The sequence below is a fragment of the Geotrypetes seraphini genome, chromosome 12, assembly GCF_902459505.1.
Source record: "Geotrypetes seraphini chromosome 12, aGeoSer1.1, whole genome shotgun sequence".
In the NCBI taxonomy this organism is placed as follows: Eukaryota; Metazoa; Chordata; class Amphibia; order Gymnophiona; family Dermophiidae; genus Geotrypetes; species Geotrypetes seraphini.
The window spans coordinates 55,277,374-55,294,677 of record NC_047095.1 but is presented as its reverse complement, the minus strand read 5'-3'; the positions used below and the strand labels follow the sequence as shown (position 1 = coordinate 55,294,677).

The 17,304-nt window shown below is 48.5% G+C and overlaps 1 protein-coding gene across 3 annotated transcripts in view; it reads right to left on the bottom strand.

Annotated features, from left to right (window-relative positions):
- The window catches only part of USP24 (ubiquitin specific peptidase 24), a 245,365-nt gene that overhangs the window by 141,816 nt on the left and 86,245 nt on the right, over positions 1–17,304 (bottom strand). For all 3 annotated transcript variants that reach the window (XM_033915761.1, XM_033915763.1, XM_033915762.1), the window contains exons 19-20: positions 12,188–12,299; positions 5,566–5,642 (exon numbers count right to left, since the gene is read on the bottom strand). In XM_033915761.1, coding sequence (XP_033771652.1) covers positions 5,566–5,642; positions 12,188–12,299 — 189 coding nt within the window. The remainder of the gene's footprint in view (positions 1–5,565; positions 5,643–12,187; positions 12,300–17,304) is intronic.

Genomic DNA, 17,304 nt, shown 5'->3' with positions numbered 1-17,304 from the left:
TGTGTGCAATCGCTGCACCCGCCTGGCCCATCCTAGCAACTCCTTCCGTTCCGGGTGCCATGCTGAGCCAGGAGTCCCCACCCCCACCTGCTACTGCTGCTTTGACATCGGGGTAAGGCTTCTGGACCGGCGGCGTGTAATTGCTGCACCCGCCTGGCTGTTCCTATCAACTCCTTCTGTTCTGGGTGCTGTGCTGCTGAGCCAGGAGTCCCCCCTCCCATCTGCTGCTGCTTCGTCTACGTGTCCGCACAGCAGCAGCAGCAGCTGGAGGGTAATTAAATCCAGCAGGTGGGCGGGCAGGCTTGGGGAGGGGGCGGCGGAAGAGGACAGAGGCTGGAAGGCAGTGAAGGGAACAGGAGGGAGAGAGGAAGGAAAAATTGTTGGGCCTGAGTTGGGGGCAGGGAGGAAGAGGACAAAGGCTGGAAGGCACTGAGGGGGACATAGGAAGGAGGCAGGGAGGAAGGGACAATTGTTGCGCCTGAGGAAGGAAAGAAAGAAATCACCAGACAATAAAGGTAGGAAAAATGATTTAATTTTCAATTTAGTGATCAAAATGTGTCAGTTTTGAGAATTTATATCTGCTGTCTATATTTTTCACTATATTTGTCTATTTTCTATAGTTGTTACTGAGGTGACATTGCATATTTTAAAAGTCATCTGCCTTGACATCTGTGTCCTGTCTCTGCCTGCCCTATGCCCTGTCCCTGCCCACCACTAGACCATCAGAGGGGGCACAGGGTACAGAGCCTGGCAGGGAAGGGGGACAGGGTGCAGAGCCTGGCAAGGATAATTTGGTTCAGAATGTTTTTTTTTTTGTTTTCCTCCTCTAAATCTAGGGTGCGCTTATGGAGCGAAAAATATGGTATATCCTAAATTCACATAAAAGGTGGCATCCCTCAATATAGATGCATTTTAGCAGCTCATCTAGCTTCTACATCTGTTCTTCCCAATCTTTTTGCAGCTGTGACTCCAATATTGTGGTCACATTAAATTATGGGACTCCCTGGTGGTGCACAATAATGTTGGACCTATGGAGAGCCCACCCAGGTTTTGTGATCCCATTTGTGGTCCTAACTCACAGTTTGGAAAATTATGCTCTATATCACTATTCTTCAACCGCCGGTCCGTAGAAAATTTCTGCCGGTCCGCACAGGGCCGGCAAGATCGACGAGATATTTTCAGCTGGTCCGCGCTGGGCAGGAGAGATCATAGGGAGCCTCAGACAGTGGCTTTCTCCCCTCTCTGCAGCTCTCTTTACTTACCAGCGCAGCAATTCACAAAGGCAGCCTTGGGGTTTTTGCTGAGTCACGGCCGTCTCTGATGATGCAACTTCCTCTTTCCTCAGAGGTGGCGCGACCCAACAAAGGACCCGAGGATGCCTTCCTGAATCGCTGCGCTGGGAAGTAAGGAGAGCTGCTGGGAGGGGAGAAAGCCACTGTTGGAGGCTGTGAAGCTGCTGGGCAAGGGGAAAAAAGGGACAGCTGCTACTGGACCTGGAGAGGGAGAAGTAGAGATGCTGCTGGGACGGGAGGAGGGAAAGGAGTCTGGGAAGCTTCAGGACAAGGGAAAAAAAGGGACAGCTGCAACTGGACCTGGAGGGAAGGAGAAGGAGAGATTCTGCTGGGAGGGGAGGAGGGAAAGGAGTCTTGGAAGCTGCTGAGCAAGGGAAAAAAAGGGACAGCTGCTACTGGACCTGGAGGGAAGGAGAAGGAGAGATGCTGCTAGGAGGGGAGGAGGGAAAGGAGTCTGGGAAGCTGCTGGGCAAGAGAAAAAAAGGAACAGTTGCTACTGGACCTGGAGGGAAGGAGAAGGAGAGATGCTGCTGGGAGGGGGGGAGGGGCAGGAGTCTGGGAAGCTGCTGGGCAAGGGGAAAAAAGGGACAGCTGCTACTGGACCTGGAGGGAAGGAGAAGGAGAGATGCTGCTGGGAGGGGAGGAGGGACAGGAGTCTGGGAAGCTGCTGGGCAAGGGAAAAAAAAAAGGGACAGCTGCTACTGGACCTGGAGGGAAGGAGAAGGAGAGACACTGCTGGGAGGGGAGGAAGGGAAGATAGTTACTGCTGGACAGGAAGAAGAGGGAAGGGAGAAGGGAAAAAGGAAGGAAACAGCTGGCAGGGAGATTAGAGGAGGGGAAAGGGAGAAATAGGCATGAGAAAGTAGAGAGATTGATGATGGGAAGGGGTCTGCAGAAAAATAAGCAGAGATGGACAACGATGGTAGATCTGGTGTAGGAGAGATAAAAATGAAGAGAGCAGTGAAGCTGGAATGAATCATGTAAAAAGGAGAGAGGGGTGCAGGCTGGATGGAAAGGGGAGAGTGGCATAGAAATAAGACAGATACCATATGGAAGGGGGATAGGACAGACAGTGGATGGAAGGGGCAGATGCTGGATTGAAGAGACAGAGAGGGCAGACACTGGAAGGAAGAGAGTGAAAAGAAGATGAAAGCAGAAAACAAGAGATGACAAAAGGTAGAAAAAAATAATTTTATTTCTATTTTGTGATTAGAATATATCAGATTTGAAATATATATCCTGCTAGAGCAGGTGTTAGACATAACTGGGGACTGCAAAGCCCAGGCAGTGCTTCTTTAGCTTCCAGCTGGCTTAGGGCGCTCTCTGACCAGGGGGCAGTTACCCTAGATGCACTCCCCTCAAACTATTCCTGTCATATGTGACTGCGGTATTCTGTTAGCATGAATTTCTGTGTAGCATTCTGCAATAATTTGGCTTGTTCAGTTTTCTTGATAGTAGAGGGGATATATATGAAGGGGAGGGGAGATGGGTTTTGTTGATCCTTGCCCTGTATTAATTGTATTTATAAAATGACAATTGTACAGAATATTGTTTCTTTTTATACTTTAATAAAATTCAGTCAATATAAAATCATAACTGAGGCTTGCGCGGATGGGATCAGATGATTTGCGGGGACCGAGCTCGCGGAGATGGGGCGGAAATGGGGTTTTAAAATTTTAGTCCTAGTAGTTTGCCAGTACAGAAAATAATTCTTTTATTTCTGCCGGTCCACGGGTGTAAAAAGGTTGAAAAACACTGCTCTATATAATCTTGCTCTGGTGTAGGTTAAGCAAAGAAATGCCAAGAGGCTTGTATGGTAAATCTGGCTCTAGGTGGGCATGAAGAAGCATGTGTATGATTCATTGCAAACAGCTCATCTTTTCTTAATTGCTCTTCTATTCTCCTCTTCCATTTCCTCTTGCAGCAAACTATGAATCAGCTCTTCTGATGCTGCTTCTCAGCTGCTTTCATATTCCTCTTGAAGTTGTTCTGGGTTGCTTAGCTTGCTTGGAGCTCTGAATAGAAAGTCCGCTCTCTTAGGATATCAATGCAGGACTGACTGAACAATTTACATTTATTCAGACTAAATTAACAAATTTCCATAATCAGCAAAATCCAGATATGTTCATCAGGCAAGTCTTTGTTCTATTTTTCAAATGAATTAGACCAATGTGGGAAAAAGGTACCAATAGCCCTTCAGTCAATGTCTGGATGAAGGTAAACTTGCTTCTTTAAGGTGTTCCTTTCAAAGCAATTTTTTAAAGATAATTTTCATTTTCTCTTTTTCTTTCTTTTTTTTTAAATACATTTTTTACCTGCAGCTGAAATAAACCATCTAAAAATACTGTTTAGTCATTTCTTCCAGCTGCCAAACATATACACTTCTCCCTCCGGATTCGCGAGGGATAGGGGCAGAGCTGGACCGCGAATGGTGAAATACCGCGAATATCTTCTGGTCCGGCTCTGACCCACCCCCGCCTCCCTTCTGCCTTCCCCCCGGCATCCCGGCCTTTCCTGGTGGTCTAGCGGGCTTTCGGGGCAGGAGCGATCTTCTTACGCTTCTGCCCCGTGCAGATCGCCAATAGGAAATAGCTGCCGTGAGTTCCCGTAGTCTCTCAAGACTATGACAGGAACTCCCCACAGCCATTTCCTATTGGCGATCTACACGGGGCAGGAGTGTAGGAAGATCGCTCCTGCCCCGAAAGCCCGCTAGACCACCAAGTAAGGCCGGGACGCCGGGGGGGAGGAAGGCTAAACTGTGGTTTTTTTCTTTTTTCCCCCTCCCCCAAAAATTGCGAATATGTGAAATCGCGATTGCCGAAACCGCGAATGGGGAGGGGGAAGTGTATACTTTTTATGTTTTATAAATCTTTATTCATTTTCTTATGTTACAACAAGTGTTTCAAATAAACTCGTTAGAAATTTGAATATACACACTTGATTAACTCACATATTAACATCAAATTTAACATTTCTTTAAAAAATTAATATTATATAAAGTTATAATATTATGCAAGAAATCTAAATTTATATAATTCTTATTGAATATAATAATCTCCCACCCCTCCCTCCCTTCCTATCAATAATTAGTGTATACTTGATAGAAGAATCTTAAAAGTGGGATATTACTGTTAATTCGTGTCAGACAATGGCCTGGTAAATTGCTTGTTTGGGGTTATCTGCTAATTTTACTTGTGTTGTTATCATGACTGAAAATTAGCTATTCTAGTGGCATTCTGAAAGCAAAGTCAATATTGAGTGCTTCACCAGCCAGGGTTATTGCATAAAACATAGTCCTATCTTTATGAGGCAACCCACATTTGCCTAAGTTCTGAATATCGACTTCAGTGGTCATGTGTTAGTTGGTGCCCCATAAACTAGATATTCAGTGCTGAAGTCCAGACATGGCTCGGCATTGAATATCCAGGAATGTTTATGTTTATTAAAATCTTTATATATCGCATATACAGCCAAAAAAGGATCAAAGCGGTTTACAATATGATGCAATCAAAATTATGAAAAAAACTCCATGTAAATAGAAAAGGAAAAGAAAAGAAAACCCCCACAACAGTTCTAATACATATTATATAACATCTAAATTAATAAAATTAAAAATAAGAATGTATAAATGCAGACTGCAGTCCCAAATTCGTATCCCATCAGTTTAAAAAGGCCAGTTGAAAAAAATATATAACTATGCCTTTGGATCACTACCACTGGCTGAAAATTTACCCTGGTATTCTTTGTTGTTATTTTTTTCACAGTAAGTGAATGGAATGCAAAGTAATGTTAAATTCAATTAGATGTTGAGGAAGGCGTGGCCTAGTGGTTAGAGCTGCAGCCTCAACACCCTGAGATTGTGCATTCAAGCCCAGTGCTGCTTGTTGTAACTCTGGGCAAATCAGTTAACCCTCCATTACCCCAGGAACATTAAGTAGACTGTGAGCCCAAAACGCAAAGGGAACACCCCATGCAGGAACTGGACCAAATCAAACAGAAGTAGGGGTCAGATGGATAGCTTTTCCAACCAATAAACTTTTATTCAAAATCTTTGACTCAATAAAAGTTTATTGGTTGAGAAAGCCTTCCATGTGACCCCTACTTCTGTTTGATTTGGTCCAAACTGTGAGCCTGCCAGGACAGATAAGGAAAAATGCTTGAATACCTGAATAAAAGCCACTTAGACAATCTGCATTGATGGGTAGTAAATAAGTAACAAACTTGGATCTTTTGCAGATGCCCCATAAAAGTGTAACCAAAGTACATAACTTACCAACTGCGTGCCTTGTCGTTTTAACCGATGGTCACACAGGTTAACGTTCTCAAAAAACGTCTTAAACAGATTGAAGCCTAGAAATCAGGAAACAAATATCACATGTAGATTACTGCGAACACAACTGTTCCTTTAATTAATAAATTGTGTGTTTCAAAGTACATTCTCAAGCTACCATCATGGACTGATCTGCAGTATGGCTGATGTTACTGTGCTGTTTTCCTGAAGTTTTAATGCCATGAAGTCATTAGGGAAATTTCAAAAGCATATTTTTCAGAACTGTAATATGAATTTTACAACCATATGGAATGGTCTGTAAATAGGCAAATGTGTATAAAGAAAAAAAGATTACAAGTTAAGACTTTCTGGTTTAACTTTACCCCTCACATGTTTCAAAGCTGCTTTAGGATAAAGACGCAGGATGTTTTTGGGACGTAAAAATTAAGGAGAAATTAGGTTCTTACCTGCTAATTTACTTTCTTTTAGCTTCTCCAGACCAGTAGAGGTTAACATTACGAGTGGGTATATATCTAATCATGACCAGCAGGTGGAGACTGAAAACAAAACTTTGGGACAGTATATCCTAGCCCCTCCTCTCTATTTCCCTCAGTCTGCCGAATAGCCAAGCAGAACCAAGAACTGGAAAACAACAGAGAGAAAAAACAATACTCCGAACAGGAGTAACAAATAACATACCCAAAATGCTGTTGGAAAATGCAGAGGAGAAATTCCCGAAGGAAGAATGTCCCCACAGCTCGCCAGCTAAGCCAGCCGAGCCACAGCCGCTGTTCTTCAATTCTCCCCGGCCCTAGAAAAATACTAGAACCCGCAGCAAAAACCAAAAACTGCCCGCGCAACAGCCCCAACAACAACAACAACAGACAGGGTGGGGACCTCTACTGGTCTGGAGAAGCTAAAAGAAAGTAAATTAGCAGGTAAGAACCTAATTTCTCCTTCTTTAGCACTCTCCAGACCAGTAGAGGTTAACATTACGAGTGGGACGTACCAAAGCAGTCCCTCTTACGGGCGGGACCCCCGAAGGGCCGATACCAGAACACGCTCACCGAACACCGCGTCCCGACGCGCCTGAACATCTACCCGATAATGTCTAACAAATGAATGCAAGGAGGACCAAACCGCAGCCTTACAAATATCCACTGGAGGCACGAGCGACGACTCAGCCCAAGAAGCCGCCTGACCCCGAGTGGAATGAGCCTTGAGAAACTCCGGAACAGGCTGCTGTTTCAGAAGATAAGCGGAAGCAATCGTCTCCTTGATCCAGCGCGCAATAGTAGCCTTAGAAGCGCCAGCTCCCCGACGAGGACCCGCCAGGAGGACAAAGAGACGATCGGACTTCCGGAATTCCTGGGTCCGCTGCACATAAGAGCGAAGGACCCGACCGACATCCAACTTGCGCAGCTGCCGTTGCTCAGAAGAGCCCTCCCGACCACCCAAGACCGGGAGAACCACCGATTGATTGACATGAAAAGGAGAAACAACCTTCGGCAGAAAGGAAGGAACAGGCCGCAAGACGACCCGCTCCCTAGAAAACTCCAAGAAGGGAGCCCTACAAGAGAAAGCCTGCAGCTCCGAAACACGCCTAGCAGAAGTAATGGCCACCAAAAAGACCGCCTTCAAAGTAAGGTCCTTCAAAGAACAGTCGTCCAAGGGCTCGAAAGGCGGACGCACCAAAACAGAGAGAACCAGATTAAGATCCCAAGAGGGAACCGAGGGCCGTAGGGGAGGCCTAAGCAACTTGGCCGCCCGCAAAAACCGAATCACATCAGGAAGAGCCGATAAACGCTGACCTGACACCAACCCTCGAAAAGCCGACAGGGCCGCAAGATGAACCCGGAGAGAAGACCAAGCCAGGCCTCTATCCAGGCCATCCTGCAAGAACTCCAGAATGTTAGGCAGAGAAGCGCGAAAAGAGGTCACTCCCCGCGCCCGACACCATTCCTCAAAGAAACGCCAAACCCGCACATAAGCCCGAGAGGTAGAAAGCCTCCGGGACCCCAACAGTGTAGAGATCACCTTGTCAGAATATCCCTTCTTGCTAAGGCGACCCCTTTCAAGAGCCACGCCGTAAGACAGAAGGGAGACGGGTCGAACATGGGAATGGGACCCTGCATCAGAAGGTCGTCCGAGAGAGGCAGAGGAAGAGGATCCGCTACCAGGTGCCTCACCAGATCCGCATACCACGGACGGCGAGGCCAATCCGGCGCCACCAGCACCACCAAACCCGGATGATGAACAATGCGAAGAAGCACTCTGCCCACCAGCGGCCAAGGAGGGAACACATACAACAGCCCCTCCGTTGGCCACTGCTGGACCAGAGCATCCAGACCCTCGGCCAGACCGTCCCTGCGACGACTGAAGAAGCGGGGCACTTTGGCGTTGCCACCCGTGGCCATCAGGTCCATCAGGGGCTGCCCCCAAGCCTGCACTATCAACTGAAACGCCTCGGCGCCGAGACACCACTCTCCTGGATCTAGGAAGTGACGACTGAGGAAGTCTGCCTGAACATTTTCTACTCCGGCTATATGAGAGGCCGAGAGGTCCAGCAGATGGGATTCCGCCCAAACCATGAGCAGAGCCGCCTCCTGCGCCACCTGAGTGCTCTTGGTGCCCCCCTGACGATTGACATAAGCCACCGCCGTGGCATTGTCCGACAGCACTCTGACCGACTTGCCCAGCAACAGGGAGTGGAAAGCCAACAGCGCCAGACGGACCGCTCTGGTCTCCAACACGTTGATCGACCAGGCGGCCTCCTCCGCGGACCAGGTGCCCTGAGCTGAGTGACCCAAACACTGAGCCCCCCAACCCAGGAGACTCGCATCCGTCAAGAGCACCGTCCACTGCGGGAGATCCAGACCCACCCCCTGAACTAGGTGAGGGGTCTGGAGCCACCAACGCAGACTGCAGCGCGCCAAGCCTCGCAGGGGAACCGGAACATCCATCCCGTGCCTCTGGGGAGACCACCTCCGGAGCAGAGCATACTGGAGAGGACGCATGTGGGCCCGCGCCCACCTCACCACGTCCAGGGACGCCGCCATCGACCCCAAGACCTGGAGGAAATCTCGCGCCCGAGGACACCGGGACGCCAAAAGCAGGCGAATCTGAGATTGCAATTTGCTCACCCGGCCCTCTGGGAGGAAGACCTTCCCCAAGGAGGTGTCGAACAGCACCCCTAGGTACTCCAGACGCTGAGCCGGGACCAACCGACTCTTGGAAAGGTTGACCACCCAGCCCAGCGACCGGAGAAACTCCACCACCCGAGCAGTAACCCGGGAGCTTTCCTGCAACGACTTTGCCCAAATTAACCAGTCGTCCAGGTAGGGGTGTACTAGGATGCCCTCCGACCGCAAGGCCGCCGCGACGACCACCATCACCTTGGTGAACGTCCGAGGAGCCGTGGCCAGCCCAAAGGGAAGCGCACAGAACTGAAAGTGCCGACCCAAGATCGCAAAGCGCAGGAAACGCTGATGAGAGGCCCGAATGGGAACATGCAAGTAGGCCTCCGTCAGATCGAGAGAAGTGAGAAACTCCCCCGGCTGAACCGCCAGAATGACCGACCGCAGAGTTTCCATACGGAAAGAGGGAATCTTGAGAGCCCTGTTGACCCCTTTCAAATCGAGGATGGGCCGAAAGGTCCCCTCCTTCTTGGGCACCACAAAGTAAATGGAGTACCTGCCCGTGCCCCACTCCAGAGGGGGCACCGGAACAACTGCCCTGAGATCTAGCAAGCGCTGAAGGGTCTGGCGAAAAGCCTGCGTCTTCCCCGGAGTCTGACATGGAGAAGCGAGGAAAAAATCCGGCAGAGAGCGGGCGAACTCCAGGGCATAACCGTCCCGCACCACCTCCAGGACCCACTGATCGGACGTGATCTCGGCCCATTTGGGGAAAAATTCGCGCAGCCGGGCCCCCACCGGAACCAAAGGGGGCGCCGGCAAGGCGTCATTGTGCAGGACGGGAAGCGGGGGAACCGGCGGAGGGATTCCCTGCCCCCCGACGGGCCCCCCGAAAGGGCTGCATGTGCTGGAAGAACCGACCCCGGGAAAATCCCGGAGACTGGAAAGAAGCAGCCCCACGCCCAGGGCAATACTTGCGAAAGTCCCGCAAACGCCCCCGGGCCGCACCCCCCCGAGACGCCGGGCGGGCACGGTCCTCCGGCAGACGGGGAACTTTCGAGTCCGACAGAGTCTGAATCAACTTATCCAAGTCCTCTCCAAACAAAAACGACCCCCGAAAGGGAAATTTAGTAAGCTTAGCTTTGGACGCAGCATCCGCCGCCCAAGCGCGCAGCCACAACACACGCCTTGCGGCCACGCCAAAAGCCATAGACTTAGCCGAGATCCGCACCAAGTCATATAGAGCATCTGAGAGGAATGAGGCCGCCATCTCAATCTTCGCTACCTCCTGATCCACCAGAGACCAGTCGTCAGACTCTCGATCCAAGACCCGCTCCGCCCACCGAAACACGGCGCGAGCGACCAGTCCCCCACAAATAGCCGCCTGGACCCCAAAGGCAGAGACCTGAAAATTTTGCTTAAGGATGCTCTCCAATTTGCGCTCCTCAGGGTCCCGCAAGGCAGAACCGCCCTCAACAGGCACGGTATGCCGCTTGGAAATTGCCGAGACCACCGCATCCACGACAGGCGAAGCTAACGTAGCCCGATCCCCGTCAGGAATGGGATACAGGCGAGCCATGCTGCGCGCCAGCCGAAACGGCGTCTCCGGCGTTTTCCACTGCTCCAGAATAATATCCCCAATATCCTGATGCATAGGAAAAGAGCGGGAAACGGAACGGATCCCCCGTAACAGGGGGTCCCCCACACGCGGAGTCTCTGGCGGCGCGTCCTCAAAACGCAAAACCGAAGAAACCTGCTGAATAAGGTCAGGCAGCTCATCTTTCTGAAAAAGGCGCACCACGGACGCCTCGTCACTGGAGAACGGGAAATCCGACAACCCGCCGCCAGCTTCCGTCCCCTCCAGAGAGTCCTGGAACTCCTCAGAAGGGTCCAGGTCCTCCTCCAGACCGACCCGTTCCTCCGACCACAAATTCTCGTCCCACGACACCCGCGGACGCTTGGACAAGGGAGGCGGCGGAGGGGACGTCACGCCAGACGAAAGAGGCAAAGCCGCAGGGAGCGCGGAGGAAAACCCACCCCCCGAAACCCCCTGGGCGCAACCGGGACCCCCAGCCGCCTGAAAATAGGCTCTGCATAAAGAAAAGAAAAATTCAGGAGAAAAACCCCCCGAGGGTCCCAAGGGACTCCCTGCCACAGCAGGGGACCCAGCAGAACCTTGCCCCTGCATCGTCAAAACAGGGGGAAGGTCACCTGAGGTGGAAGACAAAATGGAGGGGCCAGACAGAGAAGATGGCGGTTTTCCCGCCAAAAAAGCTCCCTCCATAGCCTGAAGCGGCTGAGAGACCTGAATAGTCTCAGCCGCTAAAGCAGGCAAGCCGGCATCAGCTGTTAAAAAATCAGCTGAGAGGGAATCCTCTAAAACCCGACCGTCGGCGGTTTGGGGAATCCCTCCGTGGGCGGACGGAGAAGACCGGGCTTCCCCACCGTTCCCTGCCGACTCGCGAGGCACCATCGGCGGGGAGCTCTGGGCGCCTGCGGCCGCTGCCGACGGAGCTCCTCCACCGCACCGGCCTGAACACCGCTTGCACAGGCCGGCCGCGAGTGCCTCGCGTCTGGAGCACAATGAGCACTTTTTCCCTTTAGAAGTGCTCATTGCTCCATACGCGACCTAGCTGCAAAAAAGTGCCGGTTAGTTGAAAAAATACAGTAAAATACAGTTTTCTTAAAGGGATACAACCCTCCAGACCAGCACTACCTCAGGATTTTTTTTTTTTTTTTACAGAACAGACTCCACAGGCTCTCGAAGCAATATGCCTTGCTTGATTTAGGGGGCAAGGCTTACTGCTGAGGCTCCTCTAAAAAAATATGGGGAGGTGGAGGAAGTGGGGGGAGGGACCCCGCTCGTGACCCGCCGGGTTTGACACCCCCGAGGTCGGACGAACCCCCAAACAGAGTCCGCCCAAGCTCCGTCCGGCTAAAAACAGGGACAATAAACCCCCTAAACAAATTCCAACAGCCCTACCAAGGGAGATGGGTACAGATCACTCAACACCTGCTGGAGACTGAAAGAAGACTGAGGGAAATAGAGAGGAGGGGCTAGGATATACTGTCCCAAAGTTTTGTTTTCAGTCTCCACCTGCTGGTCATGATTAGATATATACCCACTCGTAATGTTAACCTCTACTGGTCTGGAGAGTGCTAAAGAAGTGTGACTTGTCTGACAGACTTGGCATCAAAACTGATTACAGTTTTAAGAAGATAAAGCATTGGGGGAGGAGAAATAAATAGTAAAGAGACATTTAAAAAAGCACCATAAGATTTGCTCTTTACACATAGAAGTTGTGCTGCTGGACCCATTACTATTCTCCTGTGAGATGAGAGCATAAAATGCTACCAAGTATGTGTGTACTGGAGGAGAGTCGCTATCTAAGGTAAAGTCTGAGGCAAAACATTTTGAGCTTAGAACAGACTGTCCTTTTAGCATAGATTATCCATTTTCACATAATAAGATTTCCTTATGCTTTTCATACCGTTCATTGTAATTTCATAAGACTCCAGTTTCAGAATTTTCTCTTTAAAAAGTTGCTGCTGTACATCACTCTCAAGGTCATGTTGTCCTTTCGTGAACCACTCAAAGCACATCTGCCATTTATGAGGGAAAAAAACAAGCATTAGTGGTTAACTTGTTTGATGATAACTTAAGTTTTTCACATTGATTCTGAAATTATTTTTTCTGTGTCTCAATTCTAGTTTGTATATTCATTCTAAAGTCTTTCTTTGAATGTTTTCCCCTGAAGAACAAGCTTATCAAACCTGTCTGGTTGACCCCAGTCAGGCAGGTTTTCAGGATATTCTTAATGAATATGCATGAGATAAATTTACACCCTCAAGGGACTTCCTGGAGGATGCTACAATTTTGGGAAACTCTGCCATACCGAAAGAATGGGAAAAATTCTTTATTTCCAAAATCTGAGGGAAATATAGCTAAAGTTACCTTCAGTAAGTACAGTGGCTGACCACAACGAACCTGGATCTACACACATTCATACACAATATGTCAAATCTCATAATACAGAAATCCTGATAATAATGTTAAAAGGAAGAAAACAAAGAAGCAGATCCTCAGAGAAAGAGTCCTTAAAATGCTCCCAGGTATCAAACACACTGCCCTACATGGCCATGTTTTGCTGGTTGGCTGCATCAGGGGCTATATATAAACCAGAAGGTACTAGACTCCAAACCCAGGTTGAGGACATGGTGGAAGCATGTTAAATGTTTGATTAAAAGACTCTTTCTCTGATTATCTGCATCTTTGTTTTCTTCTATCTTGGATATCATAGATCGATTGCCAATGATTTCTAATAATATCAGAAGCAAACAGTAGTAAAGGGGCTGCATGTTGTTTGGTTTGGCAAAGACAAAAAGCATAATGGTTACCCACTACAGGTAAAGCCAATTCTTATCTAAACTAACCCAAGGCAAACTCTTGACAGATTATTAAAAAGTTTCAGCATTTCTTCTGTTCCTGTCGTCGCTGATTTGAGTAGTTCGCCGCTCCTCTGCTTTTGGGGATCATGGTGCTGCTGGCTGGACGTGCCCTTTGCAGCTGCCTCCTTCAGCTCTTTGGTGGTACAGTTTGGTCTGTCGGGCCTGCTTGGATAGTGTGCGGCCGAGTGGAGCCAGTGTTGGGAGAGGTTCCGCGGCCTGCCTCTTTTATTGGGACCTGCCTTTTTCCGCCTCGTCATCGGCAAGGGTCATGTTCTTCAGCCACTTTGGGGCACTGCTGTCAGTTGGGGACAGACTTTTCCAGAGACCTCCTTGCTGTCCAATAAGATTGTCCTTTTGTTAAACTCGATTTTGTTAAAAAAAATTTTCCTTCACTTCTTTATTTTCATTTTCCTATTTATTTGATCTCAATTATGCATTTTTTTTGGTGCGTTTTTATTTTTACTCTTTTGAAATGCACTTATAGTTATATAGTTTTATACAGGTGCTTTATTTAGCTAGATTGTGAGCCTGTTAGACAGATAGGGAAGTTTCCAAGCACCTAATATTAGATATTTTATTGTTTGTTAACCACCTTGATTTGACTATAATTGTTAAGAAATGTGGTATTTCAATAAACTAACTAACTGAATAAAAATGACAGGGTGGGGTCTGTGCCGGTCTGAAGGGACTAAAATAAAGAAAATTAGCAAGTAAAGGCCTAATTTCCCTTCTTTAGCGTCCCTCCAGATCTGCACAGAAACAGATGGGATGTACCAAAGCAGTACCCATCATGGGTGGGACCCCCGAAGGGCCACCACAAGAACATGCATCAGGGAGCGAATCTGCATCTGCATTTTGCACACTCGGGCCTCTGGAAGGAAAACCCTCCCTAAGCAGGTGTTGAAAATAATGCCAAGATATTCCAAGCGTTGAGGCGGAGCTAACCAGCTTTTGGACAGGTTGACCACCCAACCCAGGAACTGCAGAAACTCCACAACCCAAGCCTTAACTTGGGAGCTCTCCTGAAACGATTTTGCTTGAATCAACCAGTCGTCCAGATAGGGGTTTACCAGAATGCCCCTCCTTGCACAAGGCCGCAGCCACCACCATAATTTTGGTGAAGGTCCCCAGCACCATGACTAGACCAAAAGGAAGCACAAAAAACTGATAATGCTCTCCCAAAATCGCAAAGCGAAGGAATCATTGATGGGAGGTCCAAATGGGAACATGCAGCTATGCCTCTGTCAGGTCGAGAGAAGTCAGGCTGGACAGCAAGAATTACGGATTTAAGGGTTTCCATACAAAAAGACGGAACCCAGAGAGCTCTGTTGACATATTTTAGATCCAAAATGGGCCGAAATGACCCCTCCTTTTTGGGCACCGTGAAGTAAATGGAGTACCTGCCGGAGTGAATCTCCTGAGGACGTACTGGGACTACCACTTTGAGGTTCAGCAACCTGAGCAGCATCTACCGAAAAGCCCTCTTCTTCCAAGTTGCCTGACAAAGAGAGGAGATGAAATGATCTGGCAAAGGTTAGGAAAACTCCAGATCATAACCATCCTGAATCACTTCTAGGACTCACTGATCTGTTGTGATTGTGGTCCACCCCTGGTAAAACTTCCGCAATTGGGGTCCGACTGGAATCGGGGAAAGAACTTGCAATGAGTCATTGGGTCGGACGGGCAGAGGAGTATCTTCCGGAGGAGTTGCGAACCCCCACCCCCCCAAAAGGACTGCATGCACTAAAAGAAACATCCTCTGGAAGGAAAAGAGATCGCACCCTGGCCAGGGCGGTACCTACAAAATTCACGCAAACACCCCTGGATGGCACCATCTCAAGATACCTTGCAAGGCCGGTCCTCTGGTAACCGATGCACCTTAGAGTCACTCAGGGCCTGAACCAGCTTATCTAACTCTTCCCCAAAGAGAAAGGAACCCCAAAAGGGAAACTTACTGAGCTTAGTCTTAGAAGCCGCATCTGCTGCCCAATCCCAAAGCCACAAGGTATGGTGGGTCGCTACTCCGAGAGCCATAGTCTTGGCCGAGGCACGCAACAGACCATACATGGCATCAGAGAGATAAAAAGCACCCAGCTCAATCTTAGACACTTCTTGATCCACTAAGGACCAGGCAGCTGACTCATGGTCAAGAACCCAATCAGACCACCAAAAAACAGGCCTGGGCAACAAGACCGCCACAAGTCACCGCCTGGACAGACAGCCACATCAAAACTTTGCTTAAGGAGAGCCTCCATTTTAAGGTCCCGAGGGTCTCTCAGGACTGAACTGCCTTCAACCGGCACTGTATGTCTATGCATTGATCACAGGAGACGTAAAAGTTTCTCTATCCCCATTCACAATGGGGTACAGTCTGGCCATGGAGTGCGCCAAGCGAAAAGGCGCGTCCGAAACTTTCCACTGAGCATGCACTACATCCTGAATATCCTGAAGCATGGGGAAAGAGCAGGATACTGACCGGATCCCTCTTAAGAGGGATCCTTAGCTTCCTCTTCAAAGTGCAAAACCAAAGACACCTGAAAAATAAGCTTCTGCAGCTCTTCCTGATGAAATATGCACACAACCGATGCATCCTCGCCAACAGGCGCCTCTACAAAATCTCCAACCACATCATCAGGCCCTGAAAAGGATCTGGGAGGACCTCCCCAAGATCCAAATTCTCATCCGGAGAAACCAGATCACCCAGAAAATGATCCTTGTCCCAAGACACCCGCGCCGCTTAGATGATAGCTGAGGGCGCTGGACAGAGGCCGTCAGAGTAGGAGATTGAATGGGAGGTGGCCATAGAAGGTTAAAAAAAAACCTCTGAACTGAAGCAGGACCCCCAGCCGCCTGTAAATAAGCCTTACACATGGCCAACACAAAATCAGGGCAAAAAATCCTTGGCAGCAATACAGAATTCATAGCAGGAGCAGAAGACACATTTAAGATCTCTTCATGTCGTTCCAAGTCAGGAGGAAGGTCGCCTGAGGCCGTGGGCAAAATACCCGTAGAACAACAATATTCTCAGTTACTGCACCCACACTCTGGAACACATTACCCACTTATCTTCGGGCAGAGCAGAACTTAGATAAATTTAAAGGAGCTTTAAAAAGCTTCTTATTCATCGATGCTTTTGGCTAATTATGCTACTATTCTTTTCTTATTGAATCCCTTAGTCCTTTTTTTTCCCCATATATGGTTTCTTTTCTGTATTTAATGTAGTTCTCCCCACTATCCTTTTGTTTTACTACACTTATTTTGTGTCTTGTTTGTCTTAGTATGTTTCGTCTGTTTAATATTGTTGTTTTTAATTCTGTTTTTATCTCTGTTCTTATTCCTATTTTATTGCTGTAAGATGCTTAGTATTTTGATAAGCGTTTTATCAAATTTATAATAAACTTGGATGCGCTTCCCACCAAAACAGAGGGAAGGCCTGTCAAGAAACTGTCTCCAGAAAGAATAAGCGGTGCCGAGGCCAGACTCGAGCCTGCAGCTAAAGATAAACTGCCAGCCACCACTGCTGCAGCGGTAAGGGGATCCCTAGCCTCCCCGGCAGTCCAAAAACACAGAATCTCCCAGACCGCCGGTAGGTAAGGAAACCTTGTTGTGGGCGGCAGGGGAAGCCCGGGCTTCTCCACGGCCCCCCCGCTGACGAGTGGTGCATGCGTGAAGGGGAGTCCTGCACACCGATACCTGAAGCTTGGACCCCTTGATGTGGCCAGAACATTTTGTGCACTCTGTATCCATCACTCGGTGCCCACAGAAAATGCATTTCTTCTGCTTTTTTGAAGTGCTCCTAATGAACATGCCAAAAACCCACATACAACACCATCATACAAAAATGGCAGCCTCAGGACCTTTTTTTTTTTTTTAAAGTTCAAACAGTTTTTAATGGTTTTATCATTAGGTACAAAAAAGTACACACATCTTAACAAGGCAAGATATGGACAGGTTGTACAAACATGTTCATAAAACAGTTAAGAACCAATAAACTAAACACAATACTCTTTTATTGCTTGTGTCTTAGTTGTTTTTTTTTAACGTCTCGGAGCTCACCAGCTGTATCAAGTGAGCAGAACCCACTGGCTCTCTAAACTGTAGTCTGTGCCTAACAGGTGGCTAGGCATACAGTTGAGGCTCCTCTAAATTCAGAAAACCT